Here is a 17,736-nt window from a genome sequence, read left to right on the forward strand (position 1 = left end):
TTGGTGTCCTTTAGTATTGGTTTCTTTGCAGCAATTCGACCATGAAGGCCTGATTCACCCAGTTGATATTGAGATGTGTCTGTTACTTGAACTCTGTGAAGCATTTATTTGGGCTGCAATTTATGAGGCTGGGAACTCTGATGAATTTATCCTCTGCAGCAGAGGTAACTCTGGTCTTCCATTTCTGTGGCGGTCCTCATGAGAGCCAGTTTCATCATAGTGCTTAATGGTTTTTGCGACTGCACTTGAAGAAACTTCTGGAAATGTTCCGTATTGTCTTAAAGTAATGATGGACTGTCGTTTCTCTTTGCTTATTTGAGCTGTTCTTGCCATAATATGGACTTGGTCTTTTACCAAATAGGGCTATCTTCTGTATACCCCCCCTACCCTTGTCACAACAGAACTGATTGGCTTAAATGCATTAACTTTAAACAAGGCACACCTGTTAATTACATTTACATTTACATAATTTAGCAGATGCTCTTATCCAGAGCGACTTACAAATGGGTGCATTCAACTTATGATAGCCAGTGGGACAACCACCTTTATGGGGGGTGGGGGAAGAAGGATTACTTTATACTATTCCAGGTATTCCTTAAAGAGGTAGGGTTTCAAGTGTCTCCGGAAGGTGGTCAATTGAAATGCATTCCAGGTGACTACCTCATGAAGCTGGTTGAGAGAATGCCAAGAGTGTGCAAAGCTGTCATCAAGGCAAAGGGTGGCTATTTGAAGAATCTCAAATATAAAATATATTTTGATTGGTTTAACACTTTTTTGCTTACTGCATGATTCCATATGTGTTATTTCATAGTTTTGATGTCTTCACTATTATTCTACGTTGTAGAAAATAGTAAAAATCAAGAAAAACCCTTGAATGAGTAGGTGTTCTAAAACCTTTGACCGGTAGTGTATATAACTCTCTCTCTCTCTCTCTCTCTCTCTCTCTATATATATATATATATATATATATATATATATATATAACTCTATACCACCTCTGTATATAGTATATGTTCTGTTCAAACCACCTTCTCCTGTGCTAGCTATGCTGCAGGAGATTGATGGAAATCCCCATTATTGGTTTAGCATTTCTTAGGAAATGAGGTATGGAGCATTGGAGTGTGTGTAACATTGTAACTTTCAAGGAGAGCTCCTGGCTTTCCCCCAGTCAGCAAAAAGCTTTTATTGGCAAGAGAGAGGTGCTGATCAGAATCTGCTATCTACAACAGTCTATGATAAAATTTTAGATGGAGGGAGGGAGGGAGAGAGGGAGTTGCCATGTGTCTTCCATCTCTGTCGAGCTCAATCTTTTCTGTCTTAAATTAGTCCTTACACCTCAGATGCTTTCTTATGGTGGACAGTGATGCATTTTGTCTAGGCCAGGAAGGCTGGGGTAGTTTGTGTAGAATATGTGTGTGTCCTTGCCAGTCCTCTGATGTGGAGGCAAGTGTGTGTGTGTGTGGTAGTCGCCATCTGCAGAGCTCATTTAGAGGTATGTGGTTTAACCATTAAACTCCACTGGATCCGCTCTCATCCTGCCCTGTGCGACGGTTAGAGCCGTGCGAGTAGGGTTTTTGTATGATGTTTGTGAGGCTGAATTGGACTGTCGGATTGCGACCTTAAAACAGATTTACTTTTTCTTTCCCACCAAAAGGGACAACCACAAAAGCCAATCGGTTTCTGCCTCATTTGGCCCTGTGCAAAGCGTATGTCCACCCGTCCTCCCTGCATTCTGCCCTAAAAGATGGACTGTAGCTCTGCCTTACAAAGACGCCCTGCCCACACTAGTGCATGACAATGCCTTCAAACACAATCACTTGTTGAGGCCAACTCCTTCTATGGTGTCTCTTTCCAACCCCCCCTTTTCTGCTCAAACGGGCTTCTCTGATGTTTCAGACACATTTTTTAAATGTTTTACACTTCATATAATCCGGTGTGTATAGGGAAGCCCAGTTTGGGGGTGACATAATTGATGGCACCCACAACCCTTAGGGGGTCAATCTGGCAGAAAGGGAAACCTCTCAATCACCACGAAGATCACAAGTACCACTCACGCACCCACACACGCACATACGCACACACACACACACACACACACCAACTCATCTCTAGGGGCCTGAATAGACATAAGACCTCCTCCCACCCCTTCTCTGTAAGAGGCCTAGTGTTTTTCCAGCCCCCCACCCCTCAGCCTGTTCGCTCCGTTGCCTGCTCAGCTTTAGTGATGTCAACAGTCAGGGGCCTTCAAAGTGGAAAAGAGCCTGCACAGTGATGAGACCAAGTCAACACATGACACAAATTCACCCCAACCACCTCAGTCAGTCCCCCATTCCCTGCAGAAGCTTAAGCTATCTTCCCATCAGTCCTCGTGGAAATTTGGCAAATCAAATTTCAGCCAGGTCTCGATTTGGCCCATCTCTAATGTGATGATAGGCAGGAATAGGTAAGAGCAGCACTTTTATGACTGGAAGTTGTGTGATGTCACAGGAAAGGGAAAGTATCTCGGGCTTATTTCCTTGGCTAATATAATGTTTTCAGCCGTGTGACTGTTACCCCCAGAGCAACGTAACCTGGGAAGCCAGAGAGAGAGAGACACACACATACACACACACAGCATGATCACAGTTCCCTGGTTGTCCATATCACCCAGCAGAAGCTATCAATTACCCGGAGCAAGGTGCCTGAAGCCTTTTTCCACCGACCAGTTGTGGAAGTCATATTGGTTTCTTGTATTAGCAGCTTGCCAAACTCCCACTCCCTGGGCCTATGAAATAAGATGTCGGGGCAGGAGCAACCGGAGCAGCCAGTAAGTGTCAGAAGATTTGGAGAATAGGCCTGAAATCTACCCGAGCTAGAGTGCTAGCGTCGGACCAAAAGGGGAGATGGAGTAAGTGAGAGTTGGGCTGGATGAAGAGAGCTAGAAAGAGGGAGGGAGGGAGGGAGGGAGGGAGGGAGAGAGAGAGAGAGAGAGGGACAGAGAGAGGGAGAGAGAGAGGGAGAGGGAGAGAGAGAGAGAGAGAGAGAGAGAGAGAGAGAGAGAGAGAGAGAGAGAGAGAGAGGAACGGATAGAAAGAAATGGAGAAAGACAGAGTGAGAGAGAGCAGGGCTGAGGCTCTGGCTGGTTCAGATATCTGTGTGGATGTTTGAGGTTGGCCGTCTTGGTCAGCGTGACACGAGCTCCTGCATGTAGCTGGTTGTGTAAGAGAGGCCCCAGCAGTCGTAAACAGAAGGATGGATTACTGGGCCGGGCCAGGCCTCCATTATGGGCAGCCGTGTAGTTGGCACAAGAGAGTCTGACGAGGAGGCCTGGACATTGCTGGGACTGGTAAATGTGGCTGTGCCAGGGAGTTGGGGGAAAACTGGAAGAGGTAGAGGTGAGGCTGCCAGTCAGACAGACGGAGGTGGGCAGAGCAGTAAGGTAGATGCTGTCCCTATCTCTAACCACTGATACAGGGTCAGATATGTCTTTAATCCGCAATGGATAAGGTTAGAATTGAGGGTAGGGTAATCTGATCTTAGATCTGTGGGTAACTTTTAACTGGAGTGTGGGGAGAAGAGTGTGAGTCATAGCCTGGTCCAATAGAGGAAGTGTAGAGCCAGGTAGAATCCAACATGCCTGCAACTGCTGATCTGAAGTCAGGAAGTAATACTTTTCATGGGGTGTTAAGATTTTGAGAGATACTCTAGGGTCAGTCTTAAAGCACTAAAGTATTTATAGTGTGGAGCTTATTTTCCTATTACTTCCTACTTCCTCTCTAGTAATATACTTTCTATAAGTTACACTGTGACCAAACCAGTCACTTTTGGACTGGTAGTGTAGCATAGCACCATAAAAACACAGCCCCAGTTGCCCTCACTTTTATTTCGTTCCCAGTCTTTCTATGCGGAAAGACAAATGGTGGCATTTGAGATCAGATGTTAGATAGTTGTTTGTTAGTTGTGCGTGTCACCAGGTGACGTGGAGAAGATCTGTGTCTGCACCACGTACTCTCACTACTGGTGTCCCCCACGGTTCTAGGCCCTCTCCTCTTCTCTCTATACACCAAGTCACTCGGCTTCGTCATATCCTCACATGGTCTCTCTCCTATCATTGATATGCGGATGATACTTACTAGTTTTCTCCTTCACCCCTTCTGACACCCAAGTGGCGACACGCATCTCTGCGTGTCTGGCAGATATCTTAGCTTGGATGTCAACCCACCACCTCAAGCTCAACCTCGACAAGACGGAGCTGCTCTTCCTCCCGGGGAAGGCTTGCCCGCTCAAAGACCTCTCCATCACGGTTGACAACTCCACAGTGTCGCCCTCCCAGAGTGCAAAGAACCTTGACGTGACTCTGGATAACACCCTGTTGTTCTCTGCAAACATCAAAGCAGTGACTCGCTCCTACAGGTTCATGCTCTACAACATCCGTAGAGTACGACACTACCTCACACAGGAAGCGGCGCAGGTCCTAATCCAGGCACTTGTCTTCTCCCTTGGCCCTCCGACCCCTACGGGTCCAAGCTCTTCTCTGTCCTGTCACCCCAATGGTGGACCCCCCCCCCCCCCCCCCCCCCAAATATATAAATAAAACTAAACATGAACCAGCACTTGCCCCCCAGACTCTACTGATAGCTACGTTATTGAGGAAAAATTTACTTTCTATGCCTGTGATATGTGGTTGTCCCACCTAGCCATCTTACGATGAATGCACTAACTTTAAGTCGCTCTGGATAAAAGCATCTGTTAATTGACTAAAATGTCAAATGTGTCAGTGAGAAGCCGCAAGCTGCCCTGGGGTCTGGTCTTTAGAAGTTGTTCTCTGTCTATGTTTGTTTTTGTTTACCTGAGCTAGGAAATCTGGAGGCCTTTCTTTAGATGAAATACACAAGGCTGGAACTGGTGGACAAGGGTATAGAGCTGGATCTGTGTGTGGCAGCTATAGGCTCCCCCCTGCCCTTTCTCTCCCCCTTGGTCCCTACCCCAGGTCACAGGGACATCTCTGGTCAGCATCAGGAAGCTGAGGACGGGTGCTGTCATCTGGCTGTAAACAGAGGGGGAGTGGAGGGGAGTGGAGGGTAGCCACCCGGTGCTAACAGATGGGGCTGAGATGATAAAGGTGTGGGATGTGGGTGTAGGGCAGGCTGGGCTGGGTAGGTGTGGGCTGTGGGTTTAGGGCAGGCTGGGCTGGGTAGGTGTGGGCTGTGGGTTTAGGGCAGGCTGGGCTGGGTAGGTGTGGTCTGGTGCTGGGGCTGGGTAGGTGTGGGTCTGTGGGTGTAGGGCAGGCCGGGCAGGGTAGGTGTGGGTCTGGGGGGTGATGAGGAGCTTGCTCTGGCCCAGTGCAGTAAACAAGCAGTAGAGAGTCTAAAGGGCCTGGGGATCAGCCTGCGGCTTAACCTGAAGGCGTCACTCATCACCGGTCAGTCAGACCCCCTCCTGAACACAGTGCAACAAACACACATAGAGAGACACACACACACGCCCCTCGCCCCTCTCAGAAGCCTGTCGCCAGTGTGTTTACTAAGGCTTAACAGGAGAGGTGAGCATGAGTTCAGGCCTGCCATCAGTGTGAGGGTCCTGTTGTGGGTCTTCTCCTGCTCCTTTGGTGGCTTCTGTCATCATCCATGCTGGGGCAGAGGAGGGACAGAGGGGCTCTTCCCCTCTCCGCTGAACCCCTGACCCCTCACGCCTCCAGGGCGAAGAGACACACATACAGAATCAGCATTTAGTGGGGTTAAAACAGGTTTCTGTTCAGTTATACTCAGCAGTGCTGAATCACACAGCAGACAAACACGACTCAGGAGTGTACTGTAAAGGAAAGGAATCCATAGAGATGGTGAGAACTCATTTCAGAGACGTTGATACACTCGGAATGCACTTTCTCATAGTTTCTCAAGCTGTCAATCATATGAAGAATAGTGCTTGATGCAAGGTGACGGCTACAGTACAGTTTCCATAGGGATCAGACCTATAGCCAGCCACCATTCTCTCCTCTGGTCAGCTGATTTACCTCACGTCTCATTCTCCTCAGGTGCAATCGGTCACATGTCGTAGGCTCGCCGCCCGTATCATCAAATGTTTTGACACCTGTCCCGTCCATGTAGGGGGAAGTGAGGATGATTTTGACGACTCTCAATCCTCCTCCGCTCCCTTCTCAAGAACCCACAATCAAACCTGTCCTCACACGAATGAAGACAGACAGGTGGATTGTCAGAAACGGATTAAAAAGGCTGGGAAAAAAAGAGTCTCCCTTGCATTGTGCGTTTTGAAAGAGAGGAGGGGGAGAATGGAGAGAGGAGATAGAAAGAGAGAGCTGTGTAAAAAGAGGAAATGAAAGCATGTGACTGGTGGATGTGACAGGAAGAGACTGCTCTTAACAAGCAGTCAGAGTCAGTCAGAGTAACAGATCCATCACACCTCCCTCTGAGGGGAGAGACGGAGAGAAACGCACGGAGAGAGAGATGGAGGAAGAGGGAGGGGAGAGAGCAGAGGGGGAGAGAGAGACCGAGAGCCAAAGGGATAAAGAGATGGAAGGAGAGAGACGGCGATGGTGGGACGGAGGGAGAGAGACGGAGATGGTGGGACGGAGGGAGAGAGATGGAGAGAGAAAAAGACGGGAGGAGTGAGAGAGTAAGACTGAAGGGAAAGAGGGATTTGAGCGGCACTGACAGGACTGCATTTAATTTGGGCTGCCAGATCCCTTTTCATTTCACTTCCTCTGAAGCGGCTTAGAGAAAAGGAGGAGAGGAGAAGACAGCAGAGGAGGAGAGAAAGCAGAGGAGAGAAGAGGAGAGGAACTGTGAGAGGAATAAGAGAGGAGAGGTTACCAGTATGTTCCAGATTAACGTTGATGCACCACGTCACACTCTAAGCCTCCCTGTAATTCATGTTCAACAGGGGTATACTCACACATTACACACCAGTGGTGTACGTGATTAATTGACTCAGTCTCTAATATTTGAGGTAATTTGCCATCCTCTGATGTGAAACTGCCTTCATATTCATCCTGGATTCTCTCTAGGTCCGTTTTGGAAGACATTTTGATAGGGGTTTTGTGATAAGGCTACGGCAAGGGTTAGTGTTGGAGTTGTGAGCTAGGGATAGAGTTTGGCCTGTGGTCAAGGATGAGTTCAAGGTTCAAACTTGGTCAGAATTGTGTCACAGTGGCTATTACCAGAAACAGAGTTTAATTAAATCAGTCCCAAGCCCAATCAGCCTATCAGTCCGGTTTTGTCACTAATTTCATGTATCTGCTTAGCAAGCCCTCATATTTAGCTTCACATTGAACAAGGACACACAGGACAACCAGAAATTATAACAATTTGATACAAAAATCACATTCATGAGTTTTATTGACTAATGTCACTGCACAAATGAGGCCCGCCAAACAAAAACCTGATCAAAAAGGCATTTATACGTATAATGTAAGGACAGGAAATGTTGGCTCAGTGGGAAATAAATATTCAAATAGTCTGTGACAACTGTGTTCCATTTGGAGTTTGTGACAGCATCTATATGAGTCTACTGGCCCGTGTAGCTCAGTTGGTAGAGCTTGGTGCTTGCAACGCCAGGGTTGTGGGTTCGATTCCCACAGGGGGCCAGTATTAAGAAAAAAAAATAATTAAGCACTCACTAACTGTAAGTCGCTCTGGATAAGAGCGTCTGCTAAATGACTAAAACAATATATATATATATATATATATATATATATATATATATATTATAGACACTATTTCCTGGGCAGGAATTAATGAAATTGACTGTTATATCCACAAAACATCACCCATTGTTTTATACCCATGTCTGTGATCTGTCTGGAAGTGTTTGAAGTCTGTCTGGGAGCAATAAGAAAGCTCAGGAAAACATCAGGAATTATCACAATGCAATACTTATTTATGAGCTTCTATGTAAAAAAAAGTGCGGCTTGTGATCGTCGTAGAGCAAAACAGACAACACGTCCTTCTTAGTGACAGTCTAAGCTTTGATGCCATGATGGAGTCATAATAGTCTGTAGCTCAAACTGTTCGGACTTTAGAGACGTTTTCGTGAGAACAACCGGTTTCTGAATGTTGTCTCGCCGACGCAAGAGGCTGCTATGGGTGTATCCAGGACAATTACACGCTTCAAATGACATGTCCAGGAAGTCTGTAGCTCAAACAAGCGAGTCAGGAAGTGTTCAGAACCACTCACATTCCACCTGCACCAAATTGGACCTGATAAGTCTGAGATATTGTTTTCTTTGGATTCATAGACAGAATCGAGATATGGAACCATGTCATTTTAATACAACATTTCCTGTTTACTTCCTATCTTTCAGACGCAACTCTTCCTGGCAGCGGTGGAGGAAGAGGGACAACCGGAGGAGGGCAGGAGAGAGATGGCAGAGACCCTGCTAACTGCCCTGACAGACAGACAGCAGCACAGACAGACCTGGAGAGACAGGTAAGCAAATAACCACCAACAACAGTAAACAACAACATAATCAACAGTAAACAGAAACTCACATACAACAATGTTGAAATGTGAAAACAAGCACACGTGTCTGGATGGCACATGTTCAAGAATCACACCCTGTTACACTTTCAATTGTGTGAAAAAAACCCTTCAAGGAATCAGAATTGTTGAAATTTGAGTAGGTATGCAGGTGATGTAAAGACAGTCTGCAGAGCCGACGTGGGTGTTGGAGGTTGTTTGTAGTGAGGGGTCTTGGATTGGATAGCCCAGTGGCTTCCTCCCCTAGATGAGTGCCAGTCCAGGGTTAGAACAGAGACAGAGCCCATTCATTCAGATAAAGCAGGGCCTCACACTCACAACCATGTTGATTTAGCTGTTCCATCTCTCCCTCCACTCTAGTAACTGTTCCATCTCTCCGTCCACTCCCCCCCCACACTCACACAGGAACACACACACACACACTACATTTACATTTACATTTAAGTCATTTAGCAGACGCTCTTATCCAGAGCGACTTACAAATTGGTGCATTCAACTTATGATAGCAAGTGGGACAACCACTTTTTTTCTTCTTTTTTTTTTATGTGGGGGTAGGGGGGGGGTAGAAGGATTACTTTATACTATTCCAGGTATTCCTTAAAGAGGTAGGGTTTCAAGTGTCTCCGGAAGGTGGTCAGTGACTCTGCTGTCCTGGCGTCGTGGGGGAGCTTGTTCCACCATTGTATTATACACACATGTTATTACATATACACCCATAACACCCTCCCACACAAAACATAATATGTTTGTTTTATCTGTTCCATCTCTCACTCCACTCTGGTAGTGGTAACTCCCCCCCCCCCCTCCCATCCCTCTCTCTACTGCCCTTGTCACACACACAGGCATGCATACAAAGGAATGCACACACACATCTGTGCGCGCACAAACCCACACACACACACAGGAACAGGAACACACACACACACATTACACATTATATGCACATAAAATAGGGTGTCCAATCAAAAAAGCATATTTTGACCAGTGGGTTAAACAATGAATTATGTAGATCATCCTCTAATGGAAAACCAATGGTCCAAACCTCATGTCTCTATCAGAATCCGTTAAAAAGTTATTGGAGTTTTTACCCTTGTAGGATGGCCAGAATTAGCGTGACTAAATCAATGGAGGCCAGAGAAAAAAAAGAAAATTGCATGGCGTCAACTAGGCTGGATTCTGTGGATGAATTAAGACTACTGGCTACTTGACAGGTTCTCTTTCCCGTTGAACTCATCATCTTTCTTCTCCAATCCACAGGACATAAAACAATATAGAGGTCAGAAGGATATAGATTTTGAGACATGACATGTAGTATTTTCATATTTTAGTATATGATTTTCATAATAATTTGAAATTCCTGTTCTCTTTCGAAGATTTCTCACAAAAACAAGTGTATCTCTGTGAAATGTCAACGGAGCACTGAGCGTATACCAAGCTTTTTATTTTCAAAGCCTTTTACATTTAATTTGGCTCGTGTCATGGAAATTTTGCTTTTAGAGAACTGAATGATTCAGAACATGAATAATCATATTTGTCTTGGTAAGATATATTTTATAACATAAGAAAGTGAAATTTCATAACCAAATAATGTTTTCACCCACTCTGGGCACCCTACATATTATTACATATACACCCATAACACACTCCCACACAAAACAAAATATATTTGTTTTAGCTGTTCCATCTCTCACTCCACCCCTCTGGTATTGTTCCCCCACACTACTGTTTTTCTTAGAAAGACACACACACAGCCACTCTCCGAGGGTGTCTCAGGGGGAGTTGGGATATGCAAAAAAAATACATTTCCATTTCACACCTCACACTCATACAGGTTACCCACTTGTACATGCAGTGAAACAGGACAAATATAAGCACCCCCTATTTGAACTTTGACACACACACACTACATATTATTACATATGCATAACACCCATAACACCCTCCCACACAAAACATAATATGTTTTGTGTGGGAGGGTGTTATGTAAGGGATAATCAACGAGGGGCTATGCGTTCTATGGAAAATAATGCACAATGTGGAAGGTGTGTGCCACGACACGCCAGTGGGAATAGTAGCTGAATTTGTCACTAGAATATTTTACCAATAAAAGTCGCTGGAGGGGTCTGAAAAGTCGCAAAGTTGGCAATATTGGAAATAATGCACTCTCTAGAATGCCCTTCAAGCCAATCAGAAACGAGTATTCAACAATGCCATGGTATAATTAAGCAATAAGGCCCGAGGAGGTGTGGTATATGGCCAATATACCACAGCTAAGGCCATATACCATAAACCCCTGAGGTGCCTTATTGCTATTATAAACTGGTTACCAACGAAATTAGAACAGTAAAAATATTTGTTTTGTCATACCCGTGGTATACGGTCTGATATACCACGACTGTCAGCCAATCAGCTTTCATAAACCACCCAGTTTATAAGGATGTACAGTGGGGAAAAAAAGTATTTAGTCAACACCAATTGTGCATGTTCTCCCACTTAAAAAGATGAGAGAGGCCTGTAATTTTCATCATAGGTACACGTCAACTATGACAGACAAAATGAGGGAAAAAAATCCAGAAAATCACATTGTAGGATTTTTAATTTATTTATTTTCAAATTATGGTGGAAAATAAGTATTTGGTCAATAACAAAAGTTTCTCAATACTTTGTTATATACCCTTTGTTGGCAATGACACAGGTCAAACGTTTTCTGTAAGTCTTCACAAGGTTTTCACACACTGTTGCTGGTATTTTGGCCCATTCCTCCATGCAGATCTCCTCTAGAGCAGTGATGTTTTGGGGCTGTCGCTGGGCAACACGGACTTTCAACTCCCTCCAAAGATTTTCTATGGGGTTGAGATCTGGAGACTGGCTAGGCCACTCCAGGACCTTGAAATGCTTCTTACGAAGCCACTCCTTCGTTGCCCGGGCGGTGTGTTTGGGATCATTGTCATGCTGAAAGACCCAGCCACGTTTCATCTTCAATGCCCTTGCTGATGGAAGGAGGTTTTCACTCAAAATCTCACGATAGATGGCCCCATTCATTCTTTCCTTTACACGGATCAGTCGTCCTGGTCCCTTTGCAGAAAAACAGCCCCAAAGCATGATGTTTCCACCCCCATGCTTCACAGTAGGTATGGTGTTACTCAGCATTCTTTGTCCTCCAAACACGACAAGTTGAGTTTTTACCAAAAAGTTCTATTTTGCTTTCATCTGACCATATGACATTCTCCCAATCCTCTTCTGGATCATCCAAATGCACTCTAGCAAACTTCAGACGGGCCTGGACATGTACTGGCTTAAGCAGGGGGACACGTCTGGCACTGCAGGATTTGAGTCCCTGGCGGCGTAGTGTGTTACTGATGGTAGGCTTTGTTACTTTCGTCCCAGCTCTCTGCAGGTCATTCACTAGGTCCCCCCGTGTGGTTCTGGGATTTTTGCTCACCGTTCTTGTGATCATTTTGACCCCACGGGTTGAGATCTTGCGTGGAGCCCCAGATCGAGGGAGATTATCAGTGGTCTTGTATGTCTTCCATTTCCTAATAATTGCTCCCACAGTTGATTTCTTCAAACCAAGCTGCTTACCTATTGCAGATTCAGTCTTCCCAGCCTGGTGCAGGTCTACAATTTTGTTTCTGGTGTCCTTTGACAGCTCTTTGGTCTTGGCCATAGTGGAGTTTGGAGTGTGACTGTTTGAGGTTGTGGACAGGTGTCTTTTATACTGATAACAAGTTCAAACAGGTGCCATTAATACAGGTAACGAGTGGAGGACAGAGGAGCCTCTTAAAGAAGAAGTTACAGGTCTGTGAGAGCCAGAAATCTTGCTTGTTTGTAGGTGACCAAATACTTATTTTCCACCATAATTTGCAAATAAATTCATAAAAAATTCTACAATGTGATTTTCTGGAATTTTTTTCCTCAATTTGTCTGTCATAGTTGACGTGTACCTATGATGAAAATTACAGGCCTCTCTCATCTTTTTAAGTGGGAGAACTTGCACAATTGGTGGCTGACTAAATACTTTTTTCCCCCACTGTATATGTAATAATATGTGTGTATATTTTGTAGTGTGTGTATGTTCCTGTGCGCGTGTGTGTGTGTGTATTCCTGTGTGTTGCATGCCTGTGTGTGTAGCTTAGTGTGTGTCTTTCTGAGACAATGGCACCAAAGCAGTAGCACTAGGCCCCATCTGTAAGGGCCTCTCCCTCCCTTTGTGGCCCAGCCTGGACACCCTTTGCACAGGGGCAGACGAGACCCAGGCCCTGGCTCTGGTAAAAGCCTAAAGAGCCTGGAGGTGAATGAACACGCACAGACTACACACTACAGATTTATACCAAAAAGGGACAAACACACACAGAGTACACACTACAGATTTATACCAACCAGGGACAAACACACACAGACTACACACTACAGATTTATATCAACCAGGGACAAACACACACAGACTACACACTACAGATTTATACCAACCAGGGACAAACACACACAGACCACACACTGCAGATTTATATCAACCAGGGACAAACACACACAGACTACACACTACAGATTTATACCAACCAGGGACAAACACACACAGACCACACACTGCAGATTTATATCAACCAGGGACAAACACACACAGACTACACACTACAGATTTATACCAACCAGGGACATTTTTCTTTCTCCAAAAAGGCATTAAGCAAACTTCTGCTAGCTACCTCGACAGACAGCCCCCTCCTTCTCCCCTCCATACCCCCTATTGCCCCCATAACCCTGTGGCCCGCCTCTGTTTTGATGTGTCCCCTCTTGTTGACCCCGAGCTACGCCCTGACCAGATGATTCTTGTAAACAGACAGTTTCCACACACCTCGACGGCCCACGTTGACGCCTAGCCCGGCCTCTCAGCCTCTCTGGTGGAGGGAAGGAGGGAGGGCTGGCCATCTGAACTGCATTCCTAACGCAGGTGCTGAAAGCTAGAAACCATCCCACTAGTCACTACACCCACCCCCCACCACTGCTACAACAACCCCACTACCACCCCACAAACGTCTGTGCCACCCTCCTAGTCCAGCCCAGCTGCACACACACACACACACACACACGCACACACGCACACAGCCCAGCCCTCACACATCACAGGGAAACCAATAACAGGGCCCAGGACAGGAAATGCAGGGTCCCTGTCTTCGGTTCAGACAGGAGTTTATTTCATCAGCAGGATAGAGTGATTAGATTGGGGGGACAGCGCCACACACAGACACACACACACACACACACACACACACACACACAGCCGTAATGTGTTTGAACTCCGACTGCTCCCTATCTCTCTGCACACAGATAATGCCTCTCCCCAAAAAGCAAGCCGGGGGTCATCTGTGAAGTGGCTGTCAACAAACGACGTTTAGACAAAATGAAACACATGGCCTTGCGCAATGTTAAGAGACGAGTCTGATAATGATTTGAGATATGGAGGGATAAGGGAAAATAAACAACTCTGTGTACTTTGTGGTGAATGATAGCTACACTTTGGGGTCTCTACAGGATTTTGTTCAGAAGTAGTTTCATTGTTCCAAATCAAAGATAAAGTACATGAGTCTTGATATACTGTATCAGAGAGAGAAAGAGAGACCGAAGTTCAGCTCAGTTTAGTCTGACTGATTCAAACATTCATTTATTTCCATAAAACCACTCACCAAAATGGAACTTTTTAAAATGATACAGCTGATTCATTTGACTGTTTAAATTTTTTCTATTTTATATCAAGGTTCTAATTAGGTTTCAGTAGACTCAGTATTCAACAGGCTCACTGTCTGCATTCTGCTGTTCTTTTGTTTCCGTGGAAACCATTCAGAGCATAATGCTCGCTAAAGGTTTCAAAACACAAAACAACATGATGGATTACTCTAGCTAAAGGCACAGAAACATAAACACAGCAAGCTGATTGATTAAGTTTTTCCCTGACTTTTGTTTCTTAAACACGACCAGTTAAAGCACTAGAGCGCTCAGCAAACCTGTGCCTGCTAGCTCTCAGCCCAGTATTCCCTCAGGCGTTTTTAGCACTATATAGCGAGAGAGAGAGAGAGGAAAAGAGAAATGTTCCCCGTGACCGCCAGGTCTTCACCAGAGACTTATGGGTACTCAGGGTGACGAATGCCTTTGCTCCCCCAGCACTGTGAGGGCAGTGCATCCATTCATTCATCCCCACTGCTCCAATTAAGTTATGAGGCTTTTCTTATTCTTATGAGCTTTTTTCCCTGTAACTTGGTTTCCGGTGGGTGCATATTGAGAAAGCTTTGATATATATATATATATATATATATATATATATCCTGAGTGTACAAAACATTAAGAACACCTGCTCTTTCCATGACATAGACTGACCAGGTGAAAGCTACAATCCCTTATTGATGTCACTTGTTAAATCCACTTCAATCAGTGTAGATGAAGGGGAGGCGACAGGTTAAAGGAGGATGTTTAAGCCGTGAGACAATTGAGACATGGATTGTGTATGGGTGCCATTCAGAGGTTGAATTGGTAAGACAAAAGATTGAAGTGCCTTTGAACGGGGTATGGTAGTAGGTGCCAGGCGCATCGGTTTGTTTCAAGAACTGCAACGCTGCTGGGTTTTTCACGCTCAACAGTTTCCCGTGTGTATCAAGAATGGTCCACCACCCAAAGGACATCCAGATAACTTGACACAACTGTGGGAAGCATTGGAGTCAACATTCCTGTGGAACGCTTGTAGAGTCCATGCCCCGACGAATTGAGGCTGTTCTAAAATATATTTTTATTTGTTTAACTCTTATTTGGTTACCACATGATTCCATATGTGTTATTTCATAGTTTTGATGTCTTCACTATTATTCTACAATGTAGAAAATTGTAAAAATAAAGAAAAACCCTTGAATGATTAGGTGTGTCCAAACCTTTGACTGGTACTGTATATATACCGTATATATATATGCTGTCTACCATGTCCTTAGATACATGACCTGTGAGTGGCCCTCCAAACAGTCAGTGGCCCTCCAAACAGTCATTATTAGGTCTGTGAGGGAGTGAGGGTGCTGTACCGTAGCATGGCAGTTAAATAATACATCATGAGTGTAAGGTAAACACTAGGTACTTATCCTTTGCCATCCAGAACTTATAACCCCTGGAAGCTTTGCTATTCTGGAGCCCTTTAGGTTGAGATTGACTAGATATAGAGAGCCTCGAGCCAGAGACCTGGAAGGTTGTTGTTAGTTGTCGTGTGGACATGAATCATGACTTTATATTTCTTGCCTTAGTGTGTCCTAACTGACTGAGAGGTGTTGTGACCTGTGCTGTGCCTGCGGCCACTTCAGACCCTCCTGAATGAGGTGACCCCGTGCCGACCTATCAGAGCCAAAGGTCACACCTCTGGACCAATAAAAAGGCTGCACTGTCACAGCCGGCGAGCAAACACTGAAGGGAACAGCTGTGAGTTTTGTACTGACCGTGCAAACTGCTGTAGGCTTTGTAAGGTCATTATATGATAATGAAAATGATTACAGAATTACATGGGGGTTTAGGACATGAGAGCGGCGGGGAGGGGAAGGGAGGAGGACGTGGAGGAGAGGAGAGGAGAGGAGAGGAGAGGGGGAGGCACATTGGGTTTGATAAATGGACTGTGAAGGTACCCATCTGGCCCTTCTCTGTGGCTTTTCTCTTCTTTTCTTTCATTCTGTTCTGTTCATTCTGCCTCTCGCTCTCTTTACTACCCCTCTTTCATTCCTCTCCTCTGTTCTCTTACCGGGCTCTGTGTAAAAGGAGTGTGGGGCGGGTGTGGAGTGAAAGATCAACAGAGTACAGACCCATCTTTCCTCTGGAGGGGAGGAGGAGGAAGGGAGTAGAGGGGTAGGGGAGGAGAGGGGTAGAGGAGGAGAGGAGGAGGAGAGGAGGAGGGCAGGAGGGGAGGAGAGGAGGGTAAGAGTAAGTGTTGATGACTCAGTAGGGGGGTTTCTGACTTGGTAGACCCTGTCCTCTCGGTCGGTGTTTGTGTGTGTGTGTGTGTGTGTGTGTGTGTGTGTGTGTGTGTGTGGACAGAACGGTAGGAGAGTTGGCAGCAGCCAATGACCTTTGACCTGGGAAGCAGTTGGACAGCTTGGACTGCGTAAATCAAGGGGCTGCTGTATTCCAGGGGCTCGGAAGTTAATCTTCCAATGGAAAACTGCATGACCTCAAACCATTACACTTCCTGACTGCACAATGCTTTTCCCCACACGTCTTATTTCAGTTCAACATAACCGTCATTGTCATTTGTAATTAGTTTACCATGAATAAATAGACTACTATATTTTTCCTCAAACTATTTAGTTTGCATATATTTGTTAGTCGGTTTGCTTTGAAAAAGGTAATTGAAACTAATCTATTATAGGTCTGTACACGGCACAGTCTTTAGTACTGCAGTACATTTTCATGGAGCTGCTATTCTCACCAGCATTGTTGAGGTCTTTATTCTGTCTCACACAATACTCATCAGATCAGTGGGAGATTGAGAGAGAGATGTAGGTCCCGTTGATAGATAGATGGAGAGAGGAGAGAGAGATGTAGGTCCCGTTGATAGATAGATGGAGAGAGGAGAGAGAGATGTAGGTCCCGTTGATAGAGAGATGGAGAAAATAGAGATGTACGTCCCATTGATAGAGAGATGGAGAGAAGAGAGAGATGTAAGGTCTCCAGGTCCACAGCTGCACTCATCACTCAGCTGTCCATCGCTGTCCTCTGACCTGGGGGCCATCATCTCTTCCCCCAGCCTCTCCCAGCCTCCACGCCACCTTTGTTTACACTCCCTGTCTACCCCTGCCCTCCCCCTTCTCTCCCCCTGCCCTCACCTAGGTACAGCGCTCCCGGACAAAGGGCCCAGCCTGTCATCATACCCAGGGGTCAGCAGGGGCCACAGTAGGGCCACAGGGGCCAGGCTGGAGTTATGTTCAGGCTGTGGTGAGTTCTCCACTGTGTCAGCCACCAGTTGCACCCCTGTAGAGCCACTCAGAGAGAGAGAGACCCTCCTCTCATGTTACTCCTAACCCCCCTCCTGCGTCCACCACCATGATGACATGTCCTTTGTGTCCTCAGTGACAGAGTCCCCCCTCGATGGGGCGGGACCCAGAGAGAGGGACAATGGGGATCCCTTGTCCCAGATGGGAATTTGAAAGATGGTACTCTTCTTGTTCCACAATGAAGAGGGACAGAGTGGACAGAGCCCAGGCTGCTGCAGTCCAGGCTGTGACACAGTGACAGGTCTGATGACAG

General features: G+C 45.8%; 1 protein-coding gene across 3 annotated transcripts in view; it reads left to right on the forward strand.

Annotated features, from left to right (window-relative positions):
• The window catches only part of LOC311111118 (alpha-ketoglutarate-dependent dioxygenase FTO-like), a gene marked incomplete at both ends in the record, with an annotated part of 154,522 nt that overhangs the window by 57,858 nt on the left and 78,928 nt on the right, over positions 1-17,736 (forward strand). For 2 of the 3 annotated variants that reach the window (XM_084153800.1, XM_084153801.1), the window contains one exon: positions 8,300-8,424. In XM_084153800.1, the coding sequence (XP_084009926.1) occupies positions 8,300-8,424 (125 nt within the window). Of the gene's footprint in view, positions 1-8,299; positions 8,429-17,736 lie in introns of those variants that run through there. The other variant, XM_084153799.1, reaches the window with a different exon arrangement.

Source organism: Coregonus lavaretus (genome assembly GCF_964263955.1).
Source record: "Coregonus lavaretus genome assembly, chromosome: 37".
NCBI classification, from domain to species: Eukaryota; Metazoa; Chordata; class Actinopteri; order Salmoniformes; family Salmonidae; genus Coregonus; species Coregonus lavaretus.